General features: G+C 37.5%; 1 protein-coding gene across 3 annotated transcripts in view; it reads left to right on the forward strand.

Moving 5' to 3' along the window:
* Positions 1 to 2,043: 2,043 nt before the first annotated feature.
* The window catches only part of SH3TC1 (SH3 domain and tetratricopeptide repeats 1), a 34,234-nt gene continuing 10,906 nt past the window's right edge, over positions 2,044 to 25,371 (forward strand). Inside the window, exons 1-11 of one of the 3 annotated variants that reach the window (XM_035325537.1) lie at positions 2,044 to 2,113; positions 3,476 to 3,655; positions 10,439 to 10,708; positions 13,035 to 13,109; positions 15,561 to 15,688; positions 19,122 to 19,227; positions 21,052 to 21,195; positions 21,897 to 22,074; positions 22,879 to 22,952; positions 23,846 to 24,041; positions 24,959 to 25,086. In XM_035325537.1, the coding sequence (XP_035181428.1) occupies positions 10,480 to 10,708; positions 13,035 to 13,109; positions 15,561 to 15,688; positions 19,122 to 19,227; positions 21,052 to 21,195; positions 21,897 to 22,074; positions 22,879 to 22,952; positions 23,846 to 24,041; positions 24,959 to 25,086 (1,258 nt within the window). In that variant the 5' untranslated portion in view covers positions 2,044 to 2,113; positions 3,476 to 3,655; positions 10,439 to 10,479. Of the gene's footprint in view, positions 2,114 to 3,475; positions 3,656 to 10,438; positions 10,709 to 13,034; positions 13,110 to 15,487; positions 15,689 to 19,121; positions 19,228 to 21,051; positions 21,196 to 21,896; positions 22,075 to 22,878; positions 22,953 to 23,845; positions 24,042 to 24,958; positions 25,087 to 25,371 lie in introns of those variants that run through there. The other 2 variants (XM_035325538.1, XM_035325539.1) reach the window with 2 other exon arrangements.

The following is a 25,371-nucleotide window of genomic DNA, read 5'->3' on the forward strand; positions in this document are numbered from 1 at the left end:
TGAAACAGAACAGGGAGTCCTATCATGACCTTCTTGCCTGCCTGGACTGGGATATGAGCCCAAATGTTTTCACTGGTATGAGCTTGTTGGCTTTTTGGTCCGTGGCCAAAAACGTCCTCAAGCAAATAACAGTGGTTCTCAGGAGCTGCTAAACTTAGGAGGAAGCTTTTTCAGTAGCGTACCGTGTTGTGGTTTGTTGAGGGATAATGAGCTTAATAGAAACTATTATTAATGTGTGATAATTGTAAGTAAACTTCACTGTTATTTAGTGAGCTAGGTAAATAGCTAAGGGACAGTGTTGAAGCAGGGTAACAGCTGGATATTTTGACTCAGCATTTTCCTGCAGACTACAAGGCGACAGCATTTCCTTACAGATGGATGGGAGTATATTTTTCTTTTCATGTTTTCTGTTTTTCCTTTCTAACCCAGCCTGTGGAGCTGGGATGGTGTTTTTTCCAAGACCTGGGGGAAGTAAAGCTATCTGGGTTCCAACCAGGCAGGGGAAAAGATGACAGGACTCAGGGAGAAAGCACTTTAACTCTTTACCTAGCTCTATGTGCAATCACTGTGGAGAGATAACACGCTAATCAAAAGGAAACATATTGCTAAACCTATTTATAAGGAAGTTTTATGCAGCCATAGATTGAAACATTGACACAACATGCATATTGGTAAGCCTGTTAAAAGTATATAGATAATTAGTCAAGTTCCTTAAATAAAAGGTTGCTAGTGTAGGCTCACACTCCAAGCTGTATAGATTTTACATCTGTGTGCTCAGTTGGTATTTCTCTTAAATTCGCAGTTCAGATTGTATTGCATTGCTTTTTGTTGTTGTTTTATAATTATACTTTAACTTCTGGATGAAACAAAATTAAGAGATTACTTCAGCTAAGAAAGCAGTATCTTGCATGACTTCAAGCTTGTCATACCAGCTGAAGTGATGAATGCTAATTTGAGCAAAACATTAAATAGAAGAGGATCTTTTTATTATAGGATTCAGCAAGGGTGAATAGGCTTTGTAACACTTAGTGGGCTTGAAATGAAAGATTATCAGGCAGGAATTCAGTAAAGCAGGGAGAAAGACCCCTTCTAAGTCTGATGTTTGCTACAAGATATCAGTTAACCAGGATTCCAAATGAGCTACATTTCAATGTGCTTAAGCATTAAAGTTGGTCACTTTGGCAGCAGGCTAAAATGTGCTTTCATAGGCATGTTTCCAACTGTGATGGAAGAGTAGTTATAAAGGTGTAGCCTGGCCTGAATATTAAAATGTGTTGTTTTCCCAATGCAACCTGCTCTAATGAAAAGCTGCTGGACAAACATGCAGCTGCAGAAGTGCAGACAAACAGGATAATGAAAAACAATGTCAGAGAGAGACAATTAGAGGAAGTTTCTTGTTTCAACATGCAATGTCCTCCTGGCAGCTTCTTTTAATGATCCTGAAAAGCTCAGGGACAACCACATGTAAACAGGGCAATCAAGTCTGCTTGTAACTTTAATGGTTAAACAAGATGGATTCTGAAGCCTGTTCTTTCACATAAAGAAACCCAAGCAGGTGGCACAACTCACACATAGCAATTTTAGCGATTAAAATCCAATGGATGTGATTACTAATACGGAAACCAGCCTGCTAACTTTGTCTTCTTCCTGTTTACTACACTATATTGGTCTCTAGAGTTATTTTATAGAAGCAGCTGTTCACAACTTCAGTAATGTTGAATAACATCTCTGTAATTATGGATTGGTACTGTTTTAAAAAGATGAAAGAGCAAGCTTCTGATGGCGTTACCCTGAAGCTGAAAAATTCATTTTCCTGCTCCTGTTTAAACTACATGTCAGTAGACATCCCCAAGAAACTATACACCATGGATGGCATGATGAAATGCACTTTGGAGTAAAATCATAGAGGACAGCTGGAGAAGAAGGTACTGAAAAGGAAGTTAAGGAACTGTGAGTTCAGCTGATATTTTGTAACTTGTTTCCTTAAGCAAGATATATCTCTTTTGATTTCACTTCTCTAAAATGTACTTTTTGTGATTTTAGGGACACATGAATCAGTGGTAGATATGTATGGATTCTGCAGAGACTGGGGCATAGAAACAGAAGATTGAAGGTTGGTAATCATGGAGGAAAACAGGTTTAGATTTTTTATTTTTTCAAAACTATTTTGGGTTCACATTAAAAAAAGGAATACCAGCAAAGATCTGAGCTTATAATGTGATGAAAGGTTATCCTTTAGTATACAAACAAAATAAATATGCTAAAAGACTTTGACATTTATAAAAGCTATAGAAAATTAATTAGTAAAATGGTGATAAAAATATGGTATTTCATACTGTGGGCATAGCTAATATATAAAATAAAACTGAAGTGGCACTAGAACACAGGTTTGTGTACTGTGTTATGAAGCAATATCAAATCAATTCCAATGGGAGAGAAGTCTTGTGGGTGGTTGGTTAGGTGTGATTTATACACTCACTTGAAAAGAATTGAAAATTTGTTATTTCTTGAAGGATGGAGTGTTCCCAAACATACTGTGGGAACAGATTGGCTAATCTGTGTGAAGTAGCATTTATAATTCATGTTAATATAGTATGACTGGCTGAAGTAAGGTAAACAAGAGTGTGATTTGTAATTAATCACTAGTTTATAAAGTCAAGAAGCAACCGAAGTGTGTGCTGTGATTTTGCTGTCTGGGGATGTCTGAGAAGCCAGATGTATGGACTTTAGGGGAGATACCCTCTCTTTGTTCTGTTCTCACTTAGTGCCTCCTGCAATGCTGAGGACAGCCCACACCACTGGCATTTGGGAGTACATAGTGCTTGACAGCAACGTGATTGTGTGTGGAATTTTCACTGTGTTAGGCAGAAAGAGAAGATAGTCATTTTCATGTTAGTGTGGAGGACAAAAAGCCAACAAATCTGAAGTGGGATGGATTCTTATTCCTTTGCCTTTGTGGGTCATTTCTTTAAGCTGCGGCATCTGGATCATAGATAAAGTCTTGTGCATGTATTCCTTAACTTCCAAAACTTAATGCTATGTGGCTGCAGATTGCGTGATTGAGCTGCAAAGCCCTACACTTTACAATTTAAAACCAAGTGTATCAGAGTGAGTTCACTGTCAAATAATTCTTCATGAGGCTTTTTGTAGCTGGAATGGTAGCAAGAAATCTAATTCTGTGATCAAAAGTAAAGGGGAAGCAAAGCCTGGTGCTTCATCTGAAGGTCTATTTGTTACTTTGTTTGAACAATGCTTGCTTAGCACAATGGCCTGGATATGTCCCATGAAACCTTTTAGCAGCTAATGCAAAATGTCAAAATGAATTATTGCTTTGAAAAGCAGGAATAAAAGAATGAACCTTCCAGCACATTTGATACATTTCTGCTTTGCATAACGAACTTTAGTAGCTCAATTTCATGCTCTTGAATGTTGGTTTTTCCCCTTAAAAAAAAAAAAAAGGCTTTTCAATTAACAGTATCAGTTAATAGACAACTTTTTGTACATACCACATCCCGGCCTGGCTGTGCAATCAACAGGAAAGATAAGAAGGTCAAACAGGAAGAGCTGTGCTGGAGTCAGTTCTGAGCAGAGCTGAGGAAGGCACAGATCTGCCTGCTGTTTACTGGCATGTTGCAGCATATCAGATGTGGAAAAGGTAGGAAATCAGTGCCTTGTGTCTGTACCTCTGCTTCTCACCATTATAGGTACTTGCGGTCTAGCATTTGACTCAAGGTTTATTGTCAATGTGTTAGAATTGCAGCCAGTTAAGGGGGACAACTTTAGTAGTTTAATACTTTTGTGTACCAGTAATGTACGGGAAAATGTGTGGACGTGATCTGTCATGGTTTTGAGAAGCTGTTCTGTGCAGTGTTCTGTGAGCTGTGTATGTTGTGTGAGCTATTCTGTGACAACAGCATTCCTCCTACTTCATTCTGCTGCGTTAGCTGCCAGAGGCCAAACTGTCAGATCTAACACACACAAAAAAAAGTGTTGAGATTCACAGATATCTTTTAGAGTTTTCTAGTGGTGATCTGATTTTCTTTTGAAACACCCATAAAACTTTTGTGTATTTTTAACTAACTATGCAATCAATCTCAGTGTCAAAACTTGGAAGTTTTGGACTTAATTGTGCATTCAAAGCTGAACTGTGGGGGGAAAGAATATTTCAGTGCTATGAAGGTATGAAGAAAATGAATCATGAGAGGGTTAAAACTTCTGAAGAAATCTATTGCACCTTTCGGACTTGAAGCTGGGGCTCTTTTATTTGTAGACTAAACATGAGAAATGATACTGTTTGCAACAGAGTTTACTAAGAATTGATAACTAACCTAAAGTTACTTCAGTGATAAAGGAGTCTGTCTTACATTTTTGGAGAGTGCTCAGATGTCTAAATCCATGTAACTTGATTACAGATTTACTTTACCGTTCTGTGAAGCAGGACTGAAGGAAACAAGCTTGCTATTTTAACTTTTGCCTATGTAGTATGGATTTTTTTGAATTCATGCCCATGACCGACTTTCATGAAGATCAAGGCTGTGATTTATTCTAAGTACAAAGTTTGGAATGGCCTTTGTAGTAAGATGTTTCTAGCCTAATAGAGAAGATGTGAAGAAAATGTGAGTTGAGAGAAACATGGAAGAAGGAATAATAAAATCTAGCATCAGTTTGGGAAAATAATTTAGTTTAACTTTGGATCTGACCATCCAAGCAGAGCACAAGATCAATGATGTGCATACAGTCAAATGTGCTTCAAATGAAGGTGTTATGCAGGCTTCATTAGCAGCCTTGCTTGGTTTGGAGCCCCTCAGGAATGCAACACACCACAATATGAGTAAAAATTTGGGGGCTACCAGTGCTCTATTGTATTAGGTACAGAAGAGGCTGGAGACTTAAATATAGAAGAGTTGCCCATGATCCAGGAGGGGCGCAGGTGAGCTGAGATGAGGAGGGAAAGAAAGTAGCAGTTGCTCATTTGCCTTAAAGATAGGAATTAATGCACAAAAGGGGCAATCACAGCAACATTCCCAATAAGTACGAGTTATCTCCTTGGATAAACTGATTGAACTTTACATTTACTTCTGGGCTCTTTGGCTATTTCTCCAGCACCTCTATAGCACTCCTGTATGACCACAAATAATCTGTCTTTATTTCCATATCTGTAAAACTAAAAGAATTACTTTTGCCACTAGTAACTTGAAGCTAGGTGTTAATAAATTGTACTGAGTCTCCCAGAGGGAAAAGTGAAAGAGAAATATTGTACTGCATACAGTTTGTTTTTTTTCTTTAGCAACTAGTTGAAATACAACTCATTTCATATACTGGGCATTTTCTCAGACTTAAAAATACACCTTCAAAGATAGACAGAACCTGTTCAGCAGATGTTATTGGTTTTATTTTTCAACCCTCTTTAATTGGAAGAAATTGGTTGAAGTGAAAATTAGTGTTCCTATCATCCACAACTCCTCTTAAAAAAACATCCCCCCCCCAAAAAAAGGAAAAATCCCTCCACCTCCATAGTCAGAGGAATAGAAAATATCAAGCAATGTGTTTTTTCTTCTGGTTAACTGTGTTTTGAAAACAGATAAAGATGCTCAATGAAAAGGAAGCAGCAACAGAGGGAAATTGCATGATAATGGAATTGTTCTATTTAACTTCCAGTAGGGATAAAGTGTCTTATGTTCGAGAGCTTTCCAGATTACTGTGCTTGGTGAGGAGGCAAGGGGAAGGCAGAATGAGCCTCATACCTGGACAGCTACTGCCAGTGGCTGTGGGCAGGGCAGCATGTCCAGTGAGCTCAGGCTGATGCTAGTGAACCCTATAGTGCTACCACAGGGGTTATTGAGCTATCCAGCATCACTCCTCCTCTCTCACCACTTCTCTCCATTGCCTTACAAAGTGAGACTTAGACTTGCCCAGACCAGCTAGGTGGACCACCTCTTGTGTACATGACTTTTGAACAGAGGTTGGCTTCAAAAAATGGGAAAATCATTGGCTTTTTTGGACAGCATCCTACATCAAATATTAATTTATTGGTTGAACCTCAAAGAGCATGAGATATAAGTAAAATGTTTTGTCAGTGCACACAAATATAGAACTAGCTATAAAAGACAAAGTTAGTAATCAAGATATTAGAACAAATCTTTACTCCATTTATTCATCATCTTGTAGTTGTTGCTATCAATGAATAGCTAGCCATTAGTAAATACAATAGTAGAAGTTGGGATTACATGTTTATGAAATATTTTTCAGTGATTCAAGCACTGAAGGTTAATATTTTCTAAATCTTATAGTAGTTAAATGTTTTCCCCTGCTTTAGTGCCTCTGAATCTGTTTTAATTTTTACTGGAACTATTTGATAATAGATGAGAAAATACCAAGCATAATAAAGAAGCTGACATACCTTAGCATTGTTTTTATGTTAGAGTTTTGCTCCTTGGGGTACTTGATAGTCAAAGGTGAACAGTAAAAGAACAGATGTGATACAAAATTTAGTGAAAGATCTGTCACTTAGGTCCAAATTTATATCCCTTGAGTTGTGTTTAGATTTTTTTCTTTTTTAAAAAAAAGGCGTCATTCTAAAGTGCCTGGGTAGAGAAGGTGCCTACCTGCAGGGAAGTGACTTACAATCTTGTTCTCAGTGTCTCAGTGCTTGTATATAGCTACACAGGCTGACACTTTAAGGTAAACATTAAAGATGGGAAAGGAAACTGCAGAGCTGAGCATGGCTGTCAAAGGTTTTTGAGATCTTAATTTTTAATTCTGTGTATTTTGGAAAAGAGAAAACACTGAGAATTTATCACTTTTATTTCCCCCATGCTTATTTGTTCCTTGCCTTAAGGTCTTAGATATTATGGCTTCTTAAACAGATCAGATCTATCTTGATTCATTCAAAAGTCCCACTTGTTCTTGTTTTTGCAGTGCCATGCTCTATAGGTTCATTCATAATCCTGTTTATATATGTTATCCTTACCAACAGGCAGACATTCAGGCAGAAGACAGGAAGATTTAATCAATATCTGTTCTTTAACTCAACTGAATTCTAAGAATACAAGTTACAGTATGTTTTTTGGTAATTTTTTTAAAGGAAGATATTTCTGCTTGTAATATGAGATGATGGAAAATATTAATATTCTGAATATTGAATTTCACTTCTGGGATTAAGGGTAATCTGATCTAAAAATACGAACTGGCTTTGGAATTCATAGAACAGTGTATTTTAAACTACCTTTGGAATTTAGTTATCCTTAATGTCACAGCATTTCTTCATGAGACACCACACAGAAGACAGATACAGAAGTGTTTAATTCTTAATTGTGAAAAAATACATATAATCATGGTACAATACAAAAAGGAATGGTGTTAGCTACTGGCATTACTCTAAGGAAAAGATCAGCTATATAAATGGGTAAACATACCTCTAATAATGTGAGTTCAGGATCTGGGAGGTCTGTAATTTTAATCATTTATAATTAGATCATAAGGACAGATATGAAGTTTTACAGGAGAGTTAGAGAAATTGAGATATGAAGTAAGAACTGCAATGTTACCTAGATAAGGTAGTGGAAATACTCTTTTGGGAGAAGTCACTAAAATCAATTGAGTTTGAGTTTCTATCTGTATTTAAAAGTCTATATATATATATGTGTACAACTTTATGTAGAGAACCACAGTGCTACAGCACAGTCTTTTGAAAATCAGCCTTGCTACTCTGACAGGCACTTAACAACAACAAAAAAAAGCCTTTATAAATGGTGAAAAGGGGCAACGAAAGCATTAAAACAATGTCCACCCCAGATCTCTTCATACTTCATTAACTTATGTGCATTAATTCTCTAATGTGGTTTAACTCTCTCAGTTGGTCATAATACCTGCATGTATGCCTTGTTAATTTGTTATCATTGTGTAACATTCTTCTGTCTTTACATATTTTACTGTTTATTCAAGTGCCCTGTGGGCTAAAGTTCTCATGACTGCAGAACAGTATGGAGGTTGTGCAAATAGATCACTGCCTTGTCCTGTGTCTGCCCACGGCAGGCAGTGAGGGGCTGGTGCCACTGGTTGTTATGGCCATCAGTTTGCTTAGGTTTTGGGACATATGACATGAAGCTTGGTAGGGAGCAAAGTGCTGGAAGGTGTGTATGTGAAAGGGCAAGCTAGAACGTGCTTTAAGATACCCCATTTCATAGTGAACAGATGTGGTTGTTTTACTCAGGTGGGCAGCTGAGTTCCACCACAACTATTCTCTCACTACCCCTCCTCAAAGGGAAAGGGGAAGAAAATATGATGCAAAGGGCTAAAGGGTTGAGATAAGGTCAGGGAGGTCTCTCAACAATTACCATGATGGGCAAAACAGACTCTCTGTAGGGAGTTTAGAGAAATGTATTGCCTACTACTAACAAGCTAGTAAAACAGTGAGAAACAAAGAAAAACTAGAAAGACCTTCCTGCCATCCACTCTCTTCTACCTTCCCTCCCTGAGTGATGCAGAGGAACAGTGAATGGGACTGCAGTTGCTCTATAACACTTCATCTCCACCTCTCCTTCATGGATCCTCTGTTCCAGTGTGGGATCCCACCCGTGGGATGCCATCCTTCCCAAACGGATGCTACATGGGCTGCCCACAGGCAGTTTACATTGCCACGTGATTCCACTACAACAGAGAAGGGAGAGATTTGCAGACCAGTCTGAAGGCAGATCATAAAGGGACACTAGGGTCACTGGGCACTAGTCTGTTTTGGAAAAGCAAAAACAATTTTTCATCTACAGGTTCAGTTTTAACCAATTTCTGCTGGAAAAGAAGCAGCAGAGGAAATTTCATAAAGATTACAAGTTTGGTATACTTATAATGACAGTAGCTTGCTAATGAGCTTGGCTGGAGTAAGCACAGAAGACTTGGGTTCAAGTCCAAATGACAGAACTAAGGGAAAATCTATCCTGTGGCTTTATAGAACCAAATAAAGAGGCATGTGAGAACCCACTGAGGAAATAGGTCAGAATATCGGGACATGTACCCAGCGGGACATGTGCTGGGTACATGAGCTGCATCCTTTGCAGATGCACTGGATGATGTCTAGCACTTTTTACACAGAATTATAGAATTGTTTAATTGGAAAAGACCTCTAACATTGTTTAGTCCAACCTTTAAAACAGACTTTTGAAACTGAAGTAGCTTGTACCCATAAAATGGGATCTGCAGGACATCCCAAGTCAGCAACTTGTAAAGGGGGCAACAAAGCTTGCAACTACTTGTGCTCTACTTCCGTTTCTATTCCTTTTTCCTGATGTTCATGCCAGTAACTGGCTGCCAATAGCCTCAAGCTTCAGTGGATCTCTGCTGCTTTACTGCAAAGAAATATTTGGACGCTTGTATACAAGTCTTCCAGCATTGGGGGTTCCTCCAGAGGATTCATTCTTTAACTGGACTTACAAAAATTAAGCATGCAGTACCCATTCCATCCTTGTTCCCTTTAGAAAATGATATTTTCCCCTGCATGGCCCATGTTAACATGAATGATGCAATCCCTTGGAGGCTCTGCATTAGAGCTGGCCAGGAACAAATAATTAGCAGTGGACACAAATACGTTTCACTTCAGTCCTTGGATTGTTGCTATTAGTCAAATCTACTGACTGTTTTGTCACTAAAGCAGCAATGACACCTGACTGCAGGAGCTTTTTCTGGGATAAGTTTGGGAGTTATATACCAGTTCTGTCTGGAAAAAGTCTAAAACAAAAGTTGGACAATGACAAGCAGCATTTTCAAAAGGGAAATCACAAACACTAGTGAATTTCAGACCCCCTGTCCCCAAAAGTATGTAGTAAACTTGATTTCCTCTTCATTCCAGATGTGCACTGATGGAGACTGAGGTGTTCATTAGGTAAAGTGCCTTGCCCATGACTAGCGTTAAGGTATGACAATGAGGATGTTTCCTCAGTGTTTCCAGAGTAGTTTCTGGAGAAGCTTCTAGAATATTTCAGATTGCTCGCACATGAAACTTGGATATCTTTCATGGGGTGTTTCCTAACACTCAGCCTGGGGAAGTACTCCTTTCTTCTTTCCACCCCTATTTGTATCCTCAGATTCAAGCAGCAGCAGAATTGCTTTGAGTGCTTTCCCCTGCCAGTTGCTGTGTTTCCAAGTGCTTCTTCCCTTCCTGTCACGTTGTACAGCTGATCCCAGGTCAACTGTCCCTTGCAACAAAGCAACAACATCTTGGTGTTGTCACAGTAATTGCTTTTTCTCCATTATGTTCCTTTCTTTATTCTCTTTTCTGTCCTCTATTTACTTAATAGACAGGGTCTCCAATCCTGGTGGGTTGTGAAATAATACTTTAATGTATACTACAATTAAAAATAACTTCCACAGAATAGGGACAGCTCTTGCATATGTGCATGTATTCTGAGATTTTTTTTTAATCTTTTTTTTTTTTTCCTCCCCCCAGATCATTGATGATGTTTATTGCCTCACTGTGAGGAACTGCAAATGATGGCAAGTTTGGGAGCAGGAGGTGGTGTGTCTGTGCCCATCTCTGATGCTACCATGGAGGAAGGAACCCCTGCTCCTAGTCCAGAGGGAAAGCAAAGCAGTAACTTGGAAAGGAAAGAAACAGAGCAGGGAATGTGTGTGCCTGGCTGGGAATGTGAGGCAGCCAATGCTGCCCTGATCACTGCCAGGGATGGAGGCAAGATGGACACACTGCAAGAACAAATGGGTAAGACTTCTATCAATACATGCTGGTCACGCTGCTCTTGATTTATCTTTGCATTTAAATTGCTGCTTTTTTTTCTGCGGGGTGTTGGGGGGGGGAAGGGGGGGGGAAGCAAGTGTTTTTATTATTAGTAGTATTATTATTTATTCCTTTTTTAAACATTACTTGCAGTGTGCTAGCAGAGAGCTGTCATGTTTTTCCACTGAGCTTTTTTTTGACCTCCATCTACAGTACAAAGCAAATAGCTGTATTTCCTCCATGGCAATGCTGCATAGATTGGCAAACTAAATGATCTACGTAGAAACTCACTCACTTTATCTGTCAGTTAAAATTAGCTGAGATGAAAATTATCAGAACCTAAGAGCCAGAAGAGTGAAGTGCAGGTACTTTGCTTAGCACTCTTTGCAATAATCTCTAAGAGCTGGAAATAAAGCCGAGTTAGACTGCATGTTTCCCTTTTACCATACCATCTTTATTCTTCTGCAGAAGAAAACATACTTTATACTGTAAAAATATGCAAGTCAGAAACACTTTCTGGGTGGACCAGTGGAGTGGCATAGGTCTGTCAAAACCAGTGGCCAGACTCCTACTTTACATTAGTCTGAATGTAAGCTTTCTGAATTTGAAAATACTTTGAGAAACCATGAAAACTTATTTCACTTTAAATTGTATGTCCTATGGCTTAGAAAGACAATGCCTCACTGTTCACAGCTGCAACTCTCCTGACATCCAGGAAAACCAGGTACAAGCATCCCAGGGCAGTATAAAATTTCTCTTCAGTTTGCCAAGAAGCATGCAAGTCATCCATTCATTAAGAATGGGGCATGGAATGCATGTTAAATCTTTGAATCTAATTATAGAACTTCAGAAAATGTTAAAGTGCAGCAACTCTTATGCTTTAACTTAAATTTTATAGCAAACCATTATTTGTAATTAAACTCCCTTGAGTAATACAACGCTTACTCATAGTTTTTGCTTTCTCCTAAAGTAACAGAAATTAGGTTTAGTTTTAACATAAAATATTACCTGCTGAGTGTTAGCATCCTTGGAAATACCTTTCAAGAAATATCTGTACCTGATACTATACAAATGATAGTAATAGACTATTGGGGAAGTAATAGTAATATAGAAGTAATAGTAATAGACTATTTCACGTACCAGGAACATATATTCATTAATTGTCCTTATTGACTATTGGATAATGATAAAACTCATAACATGTTGTTAGAGTTTTGACAGTTGTCTTGCTTGGACATCTGGCTGAGCAGGGAGATGGACCAGAGGAACTCCAGAGGTCCCTTCCAACCTCAAGCATTTCTGTGATTCTGATTCTATGACATCACCTACTCGCCTGCCAAATCCAAAGTGCCTGGGAACTGCAATTTTTAATGCTAGTATAGTAATAATTAGCCTTAAAGATGATGCTTTTACTGCCTACTGCCTTGTTTCCAAAGTAGGAAAACTCTGTGATTCTGTATTCCTAGTTGGTCATGTGCCTTTGTTCACATAACATCAACAAATGCGCTGAAAGGGAAGATATTTCTACATCCTACTATATTGCAACCATTTTCTTAAAAGCAGAGCAGTGGAAAATGTCTTAAGGTACATGAAAATTGCATCAGAATTTTTCTTTTTAAAAATAAAGACCTTTTCCTACCACTTTCAGTCTCAGAAATATCAAGCCTTGGCTTCACTGGTTTTTGCTCAGGGAACCTGGAGACCTTGAGAAAACAGAACTCGCTTGGATGGGTGTTTTCTAGCATGAAAACCTACCATTTCCAAAAGGACTGGAAGAAATATGAATCAAAAAAAAAGCAGATATTTTCTGTGTTAATTTTTTAAAACTTCAGTTCACTCTTAGTTTTTGTTACCCCCTCCCAAGTATTAAATTTGTAACAATTATAAAGAGAAGGATTATTTCTTGCTATGTATGCATTGGTATGTGTCATTGATATTATTTGCAATTTATACTACTGAAACTTCAGTGGAGGCCACTTTTTAGTATAGTTGTAAGTGAAGAGACAATGGTGTCTGACTCTTGCTCCCTCCCAAATGGGACTTCAGTTTTCCTTTTCATCAATTTTCAATTGATGTAAAATTCTATCTTAAAGCTTCATGTTAAAATGATCAAATCAAGATTCAACCTTCTCCCTGGTAGGAGAGAAATGATCTTCAGATACTTTTCATATTTTTGGAGAATTATAAAGAAGAAAGGGGGGAAAATATATTTTTTTTCAAGTATTTCTCCAGTGCATCAAATGGAAAATGTGATTATTTTTCATGTGGACTTTGAAAATGTACTTAACTGCTCATTTATATATCATAATAGATTATCCACAAAATGAAAAATGCACAAATGTCAGTTCAAGGACCATTCCCAGTCAAGCTGAGAATTTTCCAACTGGTAAGAACTTTTCTGCTTTTATATCATGCAATAGTACAATGCTTTCTTATTGCTTTTTCAAATTGAGAAAGCTACAACAGTAGTGTTTACAGCTGTCATTCCTCTAATTTTGTGACATGCTTCATGGCACCTATGAAGTGTCTAACTTCTACATAAGATTTGTTGACAATTTCTCATAAAAAAAAAAATAACAGCAATAAAAGCTAGAAACTATTTATGAACTATATACTGGAATGGCTAAGAAAAACTAGAAAAGCAAATAAAGTTCACTGCTTTATGTATGGGTTTTAGTTCTTCAAATGTCTTATTTCTAAGTTTGCAGCCTTTCCAAGTCTCAAAATTTTAAGTGCTGTATTTTTAATAAAGCTGGAGTTGAGTGCAGTTCTTTGGGAAACAGGTACAGCAGGCTTCCCTTCAGGTGGGCTCCTGGCCTGTTCTGTGAATTGAGGGTGTCATCACACTTACATTTTTCTTATGGAAACAAAAAATAACAGGCTGGTCGTTATCATCAAAATATTTGACTCTTAAGGGAAATGTTTGAATTCCTCATAATTTTGTAGTTACTACTCTCTTCCTGCAAGAAAAATAGGTGCTCTAATACCAGCAGATCAATGACTCCTCTGATAATTTGGGAGATGTTGATATCTGAGAAATATCTGTGCTTCATGTCCTGGAGCTTGAAGTTTGTCTGGATTCAGTATTTGCACAAAGCGTGCAAATAGACAACTCACTGAATTTAAAGCAGCCTCTGAACCCAGTCTGGATTGCGCTCTGCAGATAAAAGGAATTGAAAACAAGACTGGAATATGCTCTGGCATATGGTATTTTGTAGGGGCATTCATGCTTACATACATGCTTGCCTTACCCATATAGAATTTGGGTTTTTAATTAAGGGTATGGATCAGGGCAGACAGGAAGATTACCACAGGTGCAAGTGGGTTTTGGACTATGTTTCATTCCCATAAGCCATTACTATTTGTTCTCTTGGCAGAAGCAGACATATTTTAGTCCCTTTCGTTCAATGCATTTATTATTTTAGTCTTATTAACTCAGACTTAAATCATGTTTATAGAGTTAAATATTTAACTTGAAGGTAATGTGATTATGTAAAATAATTTAAGCAAACTATTTTTTAATTTTTTAATAAGTCTTTTCTTGTGCCAGGGTTTGTCATGGCTTCAAATAAAATGAAGATCAACAATGCTCTGATCTAAACGTGATCTGAGTAATGTTCAAAGGTTTTAGTTTGTGTTTGTGATAACAGTTGACTGTACGACCACAACTAAACAGAGAGGTCTTGTAATTCAGTAATACTGCTTTGTATCACTGAGAAACCCTTCTTACTGACATTAAGGGATGACCAATTCAGATTCAAGTCAGTCATAAAACTCCAAGAGATGTATTTAGAAAGCACTCTGAAAACAGATTAAGATGCAACACTTTAGACTAGAATGTGAAAATAATATTTTACTGGATTAAAAGATGAAACTCGGAGCTAGAATATTTTAGGATGCACAACAACCTGTTATTGGTGGAAGCATGACCTATTGAGACACTTGCAATTGGGGTTTTTCCTGAGCGAGTATTATTGGCTTATGTGCCCATCAAGGTATCTTATGAATATGACTTACTGCTATTGAGTTAAATTAACAGACAAGACATGAAGAATGAAAGCAACTTTACTGAAGATCCTTTTTATCTGAGAGGAGTTAGCAACAGCTATACCCCTAGCTCTTGTAAAAGCTTCTCATTTACTACTTTGAGGTCTGAGCAGATAGGTATCCAGATTCTTTCATATATGATGAGAAAATCATGCAAGTGAGCCTTTAATTTAGCTATTTATCTTGGTTTGTACTGCTCAGCCAGCTTAGCTGAGAAAGAGCTTTTCCCATATTCAATTTATAGAAGCCTACTGAAGTAGCGGGGATGATGTGTCAGATAACCATGAATTTAAGGTTAGCATTAAGCATTGTTGTAACACACTGAACTATGGTTGTCTTTTCCTGAGATGCCATTATTTAATATGTTTGCCTTGACTTTTAAAATATGCACAGGATATTTGAAAATCTGGGCATGTTCTCAATGCCTGTAGAGCTGTCTGATTTGATAAATTACCAATCTGCTTGATTTTTCCTCTTCTCTCTTCTCCAACCACAAGCATGAAAGTTTCACAAATTTTCTTCAGACTATCAAATCCTTTGTATAGCTGAAGCCTTTTTTATAATACCAAGAAAAATCTTGTGTCTTATGCTAGATCACTATTCCTACTGGATAATAAAAATGAAGAAAAAATCCCATGTGTGCAGCAGCATGATTTTCTGTGTGTCTGTCTCTGAAACTGTAAAAATATTTCTTAACATAGATTCTCTGCTTTTGAGGGCTTTTCTGGCTCTACAAAGCTGATTCTTCATTACCAAACTTGTAGCACTATAAATGGATATCCTTCTCCAGATATCTCCTTGAAGTTAACAATGGTAAGGCGCAAGAGTGGATGTCCTGATCCCGGACTCCAAAGACAGCTCAGAGAACAGCTCCGTCTTCTGGAAAATGACAGCAGGGAGGTCATGGCAGTTTTCAGTGTAAGTCAATTGTTTTGGAATTGAGAGGTTTAATTGTTCAGAGAATACAGCTCTATGCTATTGAACTAATCTGTGAGATGCTTGGGTTCCACTCCCATCTGCACGCTGTATCCTTGAATCTGAATGATCGGAGTTTCCTTTTGGTTCACAAACTGATCTACACACATGAGAAATATCAAACCACTGAAAGAGACAGCAAGAGATGGCAACCCAGCTAAATAAGTTAAGAATTCTAATTAAAATAAATTATAATTAAAATATCTTCTGCTTTGATTTACATAACAGGGAATTCTTTTGTGTGATTTATTAATTTGACCACATACTGGCTCTTCAGTTTCCAGTTGCTTATAGTCATTTGACATGTAAGATACATAGAACTTCCACTACTAAGCCAAAGTGGAAGTCTGAAGGAGAATAGTGTAAATATTGGACTTCCTAGGGCTAGGTAGCTAGAGTTTTAAATTGCACACAAGAACATTAAACATTTTTATTACTGTCTTTTAATTTGTTAGTATATAGGAAACCTGTTCTGTATAACCACTGAGGTTTGCTAGAAATACAACTTAAAGTCTCCCTTTTCCTCTTGATGAAAAAACAGGATGATACTATTTGACCTTTGGTGTCCTTTTTCTGTTTTTAGCCTCCTTCACTAGCAAGCCAAACACTGAAATCTTAATTAGTTATGACTTTATGACTGTGTTAGATGTATATGTTCCTACATGATTTTCCTTTCATGTGTTATGAACCCTCCATAATCATCCTGCTGATTTTGTGACTGTGAAAACAGTCTGTACTCCTGCTGCTCTGCTCTAACTTTTGTTTAGGAGGAGATGGCAGAAGAGACAGGGGTGCCGAGGAGAAGGAAAAGAGCATGCAAATAGGCTAGATTTGTGACATTATTAGAAACAGACTGGGAGAAGAACTTTGAAGGAAACAAAACTTATAATGATAAATTTCCTTAGAATGCTGTTTTGAAAATCAGCACTGCATAAAGCCCTTGAGGCTCAGATATTTTAGCATGTGTTGGCAATTTATTAATAGATTTCAGACTCTTGTTAATATTTAATCTGGTGAAGAAAGGAGTATGCACAAGATCAAAGCAGTGATGAGGCCTGCCTGTTGGAAGAGGCTTAAACTGGACTTTTTTTTTTTTTCAAATAGGAATGACTATTTTAATGTGTTTGTGTTGTGTGAATTAAAAATATAGAAATTAAACAGAATTCAGAGAACTTTGAAAATCAAGACGTAAGTCATAAACAGTGGATCAAGTTCTGTCTTGCTTAGATTACAGAAAACGTTTGAGGGAGAATTTCTTGTAGATTTAAAATCAATTTCTAGATCTGTTTTGGGTTTACATGGCAAGGGCTTGGTAGAATGGGGTCTGCAGGGGTGACCCATGTGAGCAGAGCCCAGCAGCTGCCCCACGTCAGATTCATCTGACTCCTAAAGGGACCCGCTGCTGGCCAGAGCCAAGCCATGAGTGGTGGTGGTTGGGCTTCTGGGAGAGAAGACAGAAGAAAGGGAAAAAAAATTGCTGTGACATAGCAGCTAGGGGAGAGGAGTAAGAACCAGCCCTGCAGCCTCCAAGGTTAGTGCAGCAGGAGGGCAGGAGGTACTCCAGGTATGCTGCAGAAGTTCCCCTGCAGCCTGTGGAGAGGCCCCTGGTGGAGCAGGCTGTCCCCCTGCAGCCCATGGGTCCCACATGGAGCAGATCTCCACGCTGCAGCCCGTGGAGGAGCCCCCACTGGAGCAGGTGGATGTGGCCTGGAGGAGGCTGTGGCCCATGGAGAGCCCCCGCAGGAGCAGGCCCTGAGCCGGAGCTGCAGCCCGTGGAGAGGAGCCCATGCAGGAGCAGGGGGTCTGGGGGGAGCTGCCACCTGTGGGGGACCTATGCTGGAGTAGTTTGCTCCTGATGGATGTACCCCATGGTATGGACCCATAGGAGTGCAGTTCTTGAATAGCTGCTTGCTGCCTGTGGGCAGCCCCTGCAGGCTCAGTTCAGGAAGGACAGCATCCCATGGGAGGGACCCCACGTGGAGCAGGGGCAGAGAGGGACCGTGAAGGAGTGGCGGAGGCAAAGTTTCAGGGACTGACCACAGCCTTCATTCCCCGTTTCCCTGTGCCACTCCGGGGAGGTAGAAGAGGGTGGATGAGGGCAAGGTGTTTTTAGTTTGCTTTTAGTTTCTTGTTGTTCTAGTCTGCTACTGATAGGCAATAAATTATATTAATCTCCCCTCTTCCTTTGAGGAGGGGGAGTGAAGGAGCAGTTGTGATGGAGTTGAGCTGCCCAGCAGGGTCCTTACTTTTTTATTTAAAAAAATAAAATAAAATAAAGATGCACTTCAATTTTATGATGTGCCAGGATCAAAAGTACAGTACTGGGAAATGATATAGTAAGACTATACCTTTTAGCTGTACATCTGATTTATTCTCTGAGATACTGGTTCAGATATTTGACTCATAAATTGCCACAGTTCTTTGTATTTCCCTGAAAGACAGCAACCAACAGCACTGGAGAGCCCCATTTTTAAAGAGTTTGGCTGCATGTCAGTTAGTTGTTTATTGTCAATCTTTGGCTAGAATTCATTAAAATGTATGTTTCTTACACTAATTTGAAAGTTTATGTAGTTCTCACCATTAGCATTGTCCTTATAAAATTCAACATTGTAAATTATAATGATTATTGATGCTCTTTGTTAAATTCACAACTTAATGATACCCTAGCAATATGAACTGTTACAAATGAGGAGGAAAGAATCTTAGTGCATATTCTAAAAAAATAATATTCCAACGTATTTAATTATGTTTAATGCATGGAACCAGTGAACAAGGGAATGACTGTTCCATGTCTCCTCTGGCACAAGACTGAGTTTAAAGATGCATCAAGGAGGTATGTTGTCATATGTGTACAGAGCTCTGAGGGGAACCTACAATAGGATGCCATGGATCCTAAAAATTTACAGTCGGTCAAGTGATCTAGAGATATTTTAAAATATCAGGGAAAAAAAATCCTTCTGCTATTTAATATTAATGCCTGTTCTCCTAGCAAAAGAAGTTCCTAAGCTGTAAATTGCTCTGGGCTAGGAGGGTATTCTTGGAAAGGATCACTAGATGCCTGCCTAGGTTTCACACTCCATATAGTGAATATTCGCCACTCTACAGAGACAGGTCTGAAATACAGGCCTATAGGTCTCACCCAGTCTTAATTCCAGAGTTGTGAATTTACAGAGAAATTATTAGTATAACTCGTAAGAATAAATTAAAATTTGTTTGGCGGTATGTGTTAAAGAAGAGGTACCTCATATAGGCAAAATCCTGGATTTTTTTTTACCCTTCTTAGTACATAGTGTTTTAATATAAGTGTTAACTAGTGAGAAATTTTGCTTGAGCCTGGTAAAATTGTAACTAAATTTTGGTTTTGATTTTTTTTTAGGAGCTCTCTGCTAGACTGCTCTCTATTCACAGTGATCAAGATCTAATAGTGGTGACATTTAAAACTTTTGAAGAAATATGGAAGTTTCTAACTTATCATTCACTGGGTAAAGCTCTTTCACCATGCGACAGTACAATATGTTTTTTAATTTCTCTGCACATAATTTCTCATTGACTGGGAATATGTTGAATGTGATCTTGAGATTTTCAATGTGATAACTCCTAATAGCAAAAAATAACGTGCTTGAACGTAGTACTGGTGATAGGGCTGGAGAGACATCCCCCACCTCCAAGAGAACCTGCATTTGTACCAAAGTAGGTAACAGCTATCACTTCTGGATGGTGTTCAGTCTAAATACCCTAGCATCAGATCATGCTTTCTTTCCAAGCAGTTTATTCTAATCTAAGTGTTTGTGCCATAGTGTCTAATCCATGCTGCTACTTTCACAGCTTTTTCAGCTCACCATAGATATGGAGAACTTATAATTCTTTCTTTGCACTGGGCTCAGACCTAACTGAAGACTTCTAACTCATGCTTCCCTCAGTGTTCTTTTCCTTAGGAAAATCCACCCTAATTCCTTTAATCCCTCTTCACAGAGTGTATTTTCTAGAACTCTGATTGTGTTCCCCACTGGACTCCTCTAGTTGGTCCACATCTTTCCTGAGTAGTAATGAGCAAACTGGACAGAGTTGGTAGGGCTTCAGATGAAATATCAAGTAAAACAGATTTTTATGCTTTGGTCCTGTTTCTAAATCTGAGCATATGTTTTGTAGCAGTATGGCACTGTTGATTTGAGTTCCATTTTTAATAACCTATAACTTCATGGGTCTTTTCTGAAGAATAGTGTTTGAATCAGATTTCTGTCTTAATTTTGTTCGCTTGATTATATTTTTCTTTTGTGTATGGAGAACCTTGTGTGCACTACTTCTTTGAGTTTGTCTGTTTCCTTCAGACAAATTTAATATAATGAATTTCATTTTTAATTTATTTGTTATTTATTTGTTATTTTGTATTTTAAGACATTCCTTAGTGAAATAGAAAAAAATACCTTTCTTATCCAAATTCACAGAGAAAGCACAAAAAGATGAAGTTTCTTATGCAAGAGTGACTGAAAGGAAATCAATTAGCATCTTCTAAACTGCAGAAAAGCACCCTGATCACTGATCTGTCAGCCCCTTCCCCTCCACCGTAACTGTATACTCAAAGGATCAAATAATGTTCTAATCTTGGTCCCTGAAGTAATAATCTACCATCTATAACATACTACCATACTACACCATACTGTACCCTACTACCATACTGTACCAACTCAGATGTTCCTGTAACCATGATACAACTTTGAAAGCTGTAAATCCTAATGTAAGGAGACCTGATTTCCAAGATCAAGCACTGCCTCGTGGCTTACTTAACTCTGATATGCAATATCATTTCTGTCTCAAAGAAATTTCAGGAATTTGATACCCAGGCACAGTATCTACTTAAATCGACATAGCTGATTCAGGCAGCAGAAATTTATGAAGAGATTCTTTCTTGAGATTATTTCTAGTCACCTGTTATTACGGGAGCTGTTATTACGGCAGCTGTTATTCAAAGCTAGCTAGTGAAAAGCTTTGAAATACAGCTAAACCATGTGGAACCCTTGTAATGCAAGGACATAGTCTGCTTTTTCAGCAATGTTAGAGACAAAGAACTTTTGCACCTTTTAGGTGTAGCTTGTGATAGCTAAGCACCAAAAGTAGCTGTAATGCATGTGACTCGATGGATGTAATTTTGCCTAGTAACAATAGTTATACACTATGGCTTAAGCAATAATGGAGCTATCAGAATGCATACCCCAGATTATGACTTCCTGAAAGTTATTTTCTTTAAAATACAGTAACACTGCAAAGAAAGCAAATTTTTTGTTTTTGTTTTGTTTTGTTTCTCCTAGGGTTTATAAATCATTGCATGGAGAATTTATTCCTAGATCAGTCCTTCTGGCTCTGTTCTCAAGAGGAGGAAGAAACAGGCATTGAAGTCTGTATAAATGAAAAATCATTGAAGTTGATGTACAGAAGTCTGCTAGTACAAGAAGGTAAGGAAACTGTATGCACTAAGGTTAAATTTAGAGAAGTGCCTTTCTTTAAAGCTGTTTCTTAAAATCCTAAAAGTAAATCTTAAGATCTATGCAAATACTTAGTTGAAATTTAAATCTATTAAATCCAAGTGTACCAAAAAGAGAAGAGAAAGGAGCAGCTCAGAAAGAGTTCAGTAGAATCAAAAGCAGATTAGATAAATTCAAGTGCAACTTTGGTATTCATAAATGGATACCAAAAAGATTAGATAGGGATGTGCATTCCAACTTGGTTAATATTATTGCAGATCCTGGAGATATAAAAGGGATTACAAATAGTTGCCAGGCTTATGTGCTTCTCTTAAACAGTATAATCTGCTGCCAATGTCAGAGACAGAATGCTGGGCTAGCTAGCTCGTTGACCAATGCAATAGGAATGTTTCTTGTGTTCTGCAGGGAATATGGACACACGTATCAAAGTAATCTGCTGCAAAATAATGCAGAAGAGGGTTCTACACTTCACAGAACATGTCATTTTACTGAAATAGAAACTAGACAGAAATGTATGAAAATCTGATAGATAATGAGAAAGAAAATAATTGTGAAATCTCAAATTATCCATCTTTAATTGAATGCTACAGATGCTCTTGAAGAGAATTTTAAAGCCTGTATGGCATTAAACATTACATAAAATGACATCTGCTACAATTCATTCTTTTTAGGGGCATTTTTTGTTTTACATCCTGACAATCTGGTAACAAAGATAACGGCTACAGACTGTGAAACGAACACTTATTTTGAGACTGCGGCTTTTACTGAAGATGTAACAGATGGATCTGCGGATGGTGACATGACCATGCTGTCTAATGTTTCTCTGGAGCCACTGATCCCTTTTCATCAGTAGGTACCTGACCCTAACTACCTCTTTTATATGGATCTGTTTCATGCATATGTATCTGCTTAGAGTAAGGTCCATCTAACTGGCGGTTTCTTATGGAACATCCATCTTCTATTAACAATGAGGACAAACGCTCTATTTCCTTCCATACCAAGTAATTGAAATTAATTCAAATGCCTGAAGTGCAGCTTTTAAAGAAGATGGCTTACCATCTTGTAAGTTAGATACTGCCTTTTTTTTTTTTTTTTTTTTTCCTCCTGAGTATGAAATATAAGCTATTAGTATTTCTAAAATAATTTAAATCGACAGTTCTCGTTTTTCAGGATGCTTGGAAATATGGATGAGGCAAGACAGCAGTGTTTTTACTCAATGTGATTGGCAGAAGCCATCCACAGTTATAATGCAGTTTCTTTCAAGTTCGTATCCAATCTCGTAATTGCTAGAAAGCCAAAATTTTATCAGTGGGCTTAATATACTCTCTATTTTAGAAATAATCAAAAAAAATCACTAATTCTTGGTATGCTTAGTAGTTCAAAAGCTCAAATTTTTCCGTGGGTCTTGGGCAGGGAGAAATAGCAGGGCTTTTCTGCTAGGTTGCTTGAGGAACTGAGGTAATATTTCTTTCAGTGCTAGCATTGCTCAAAATATAGCTGTATCTGAAGTTTAGTCGGTGTTGAAATTGAAAGATACTTGCTCTGAGGGGTACATCTTTTTAGTTTTAAATGCATTCAAAATATAACTTTTACTGTCACAAGATTTAATATGGTGTTTCATGCACTAACTACAATTTCTTCTTCTACTTCAAGATGGTTTCTTAAAGTGTATTCTGATCCTATTGATGTCACATACAAAACTGAATGTAAATCCATCAGGCAAGTTGGTAAGAAATTCCATTCAAATGTCAACATGTTAAAAAATATATATATATATTCTATGATTTCACTAGGACAGACTCTGAAGGGTTCAATATTTCTTTTCATTATATTAGGATATTAGGGTGGGAAAACAGCTTTTAAAATTGCATTGCTGTAAAATGAGTGAGAACATAAATCTCTGCCTATAACAAAGGGATTTTACAAAATAAATGGCTCGACACATCTAATTTGAGTTAAACTCTCAGGCTTATGTCTCCTTTTTTTGTCTCCTATATGTTGTGTTAAGTAGATACACAAAGTAATTAATTTGATGCCTCTGTAGGTTTGATGATAAACTTTAAATAGGAATACACACCAATGTAATTTTTGTGGATCTTTCACACGTGTACTGATTTAGCTAATACTGACAGAAAAACAACACTCATACAGACGGGCTCAGGTTAGAGAGTAAACATGGCTTATTTTCTACCATACATGTCAGTTTCAGTACTATATGGACTGGTATATAACTGCATATTTACTTAATAAAGATTTTATTTTTTTTGAACTAATTGTTCAAAAGCTTGTGTTGTGGCCCGGCAGCACAAAAGATGGAAAGTAGGGACTTAGAGCAATTCCTTTTTGTCACTTTTTCAGATTTTTGAAAAGATTTTAGATTTTGCTTTCTAATGGCTGGGAAATGACTAGTATAGATTTTTATGCTGTTATTCACAATTTTAATTGCTCATACCAAACTGATTCCATACAGATGCTTTATATCTTGCTGCATTGGTTGTAGAACTCAGGGGTTCCAGGAATGTCTTTCACTAAATACATTTCTCTGCTGAGTTGCTATTCTATTAAGTGTATTGTTCAACTACTGTTCTGCAAATAGTATTTATCTATCTCTATTACACAGCAATGGGATCCTGTCTAGCTGTGATGAATTATGAAAGTACTGTGCCTGAAGAGATTAGTTTCCAGGAAGGAGACAAAATTGAGATCTTTGGTTACCTCATTGAATGCATGGAATGGTTTGTTGGAAGACATCTGCTTACTGGCCAAATAGGTTTTGTAAAGACGAGATGTGTTAAACTGGACTTACCTGGAAATAAGTAAGTGTTACATATTTAACTTGGAAATCAAAAGAGGCTTAGGAAGAGTCCCTTGAGCTTTAAAATACCGACTGTTAAACTTAAGTTTGAAGTTTTTTGGTTTGATTTTGTGTGTCCTATTGATAAAAATTGCCATAGTGTGTATCAGTCAGAACAAACACAAAGGAAGGGGAATATGAAATTAGCTTAGATGGTGGGAAGTGTTATCACATTGTACCTGAGTTCCTTACTTGGAAAAGGGATTGCTGTAGTTGTGTATATCTGGTTCAGTGTCTATTCTTTGGATCACATAATCCAGTAATTTTTATTGTTTCAGAAGATTCAATTTTTACGGGTATAAAGATCTATGTTAAAGTATCCAACTTCTGGTTTTGCTAGTACCATCACTACAGGCCTTAACTCGCTTCACGTCAAGCTCCTTTATGAATAATTATTGATAAAGCAAAAAGAAACCCGTAAAAATATGTATTTCAGAATGCATTGGCACCATGTAAATAGACTGCTTTTATTGTGTCTGGATTGCATGCATGCTGAAATTAGGAGTTCTTAGATGTTGCTTGCGGTTTCATTTGATATGTAACCTTGAGCTATTAGAAAATCAATTCCACAATGTCCTTAAATATTTTTGCTTTTAATAAATTCCCTCATAAAATGCTATACTGTGATATAAAAACAAAAATTACTCTGATATGGTAGAAAGTGTTAGCTTGCAAGCATCATTAAGTATCATTACTTTGTATATATGTTTGTAAATATGATGACTGATACTAATTTTGAACACAACAGGACCTGTAATTTGAAGCCTGTACTGGTTTCTCCTAACAAGTTCAAACTTCAATGAGGTATTCAAACTTCATTGAGCTCCTCAAGCCTAATCTGCTTTGAGACACCTCCTAAGTTGCTTCTTTCTTTGTTAGAGCACGAGACCTGGATTTTCTTAAAGCAGAAGAGCTGTCTTGTTTATCAAATGAAAAACAATTAGAAGAAGTGGTACATTTGTTGAAGCAAACCTCTATCACAGATGTTTGCTCTGTGTATAGAATAGGTAAGTACGTGTTTTATTCCTTTTCGCTGCCCAAGATACATGTGTTGTTCCTATATCCTTGTCATATGTGATTTTTTTTCTATTTTAATGAGATTCCAGATTTTGTAGCTACTCTGAAATATATCGGTATTCAGTTTGATCATAGATATGTCATTTAGATTTATTTTCCTGCTGATGCAAAACTTTTCCCAGCAGAGCATTTAGAAATCCTCTTTTGTCCATTTCTGAGTGAATTAAACAGCAGGACTTTCAAATACTGCTGTTTAGCTGAACAGATCTTTAAGC

The sequence above is a fragment of the Oxyura jamaicensis genome, chromosome 4 (genome assembly GCF_011077185.1).
Source record: "Oxyura jamaicensis isolate SHBP4307 breed ruddy duck chromosome 4, BPBGC_Ojam_1.0, whole genome shotgun sequence".
Lineage (NCBI taxonomy): Eukaryota > Metazoa > Chordata > Aves > Anseriformes > Anatidae > Oxyura > Oxyura jamaicensis.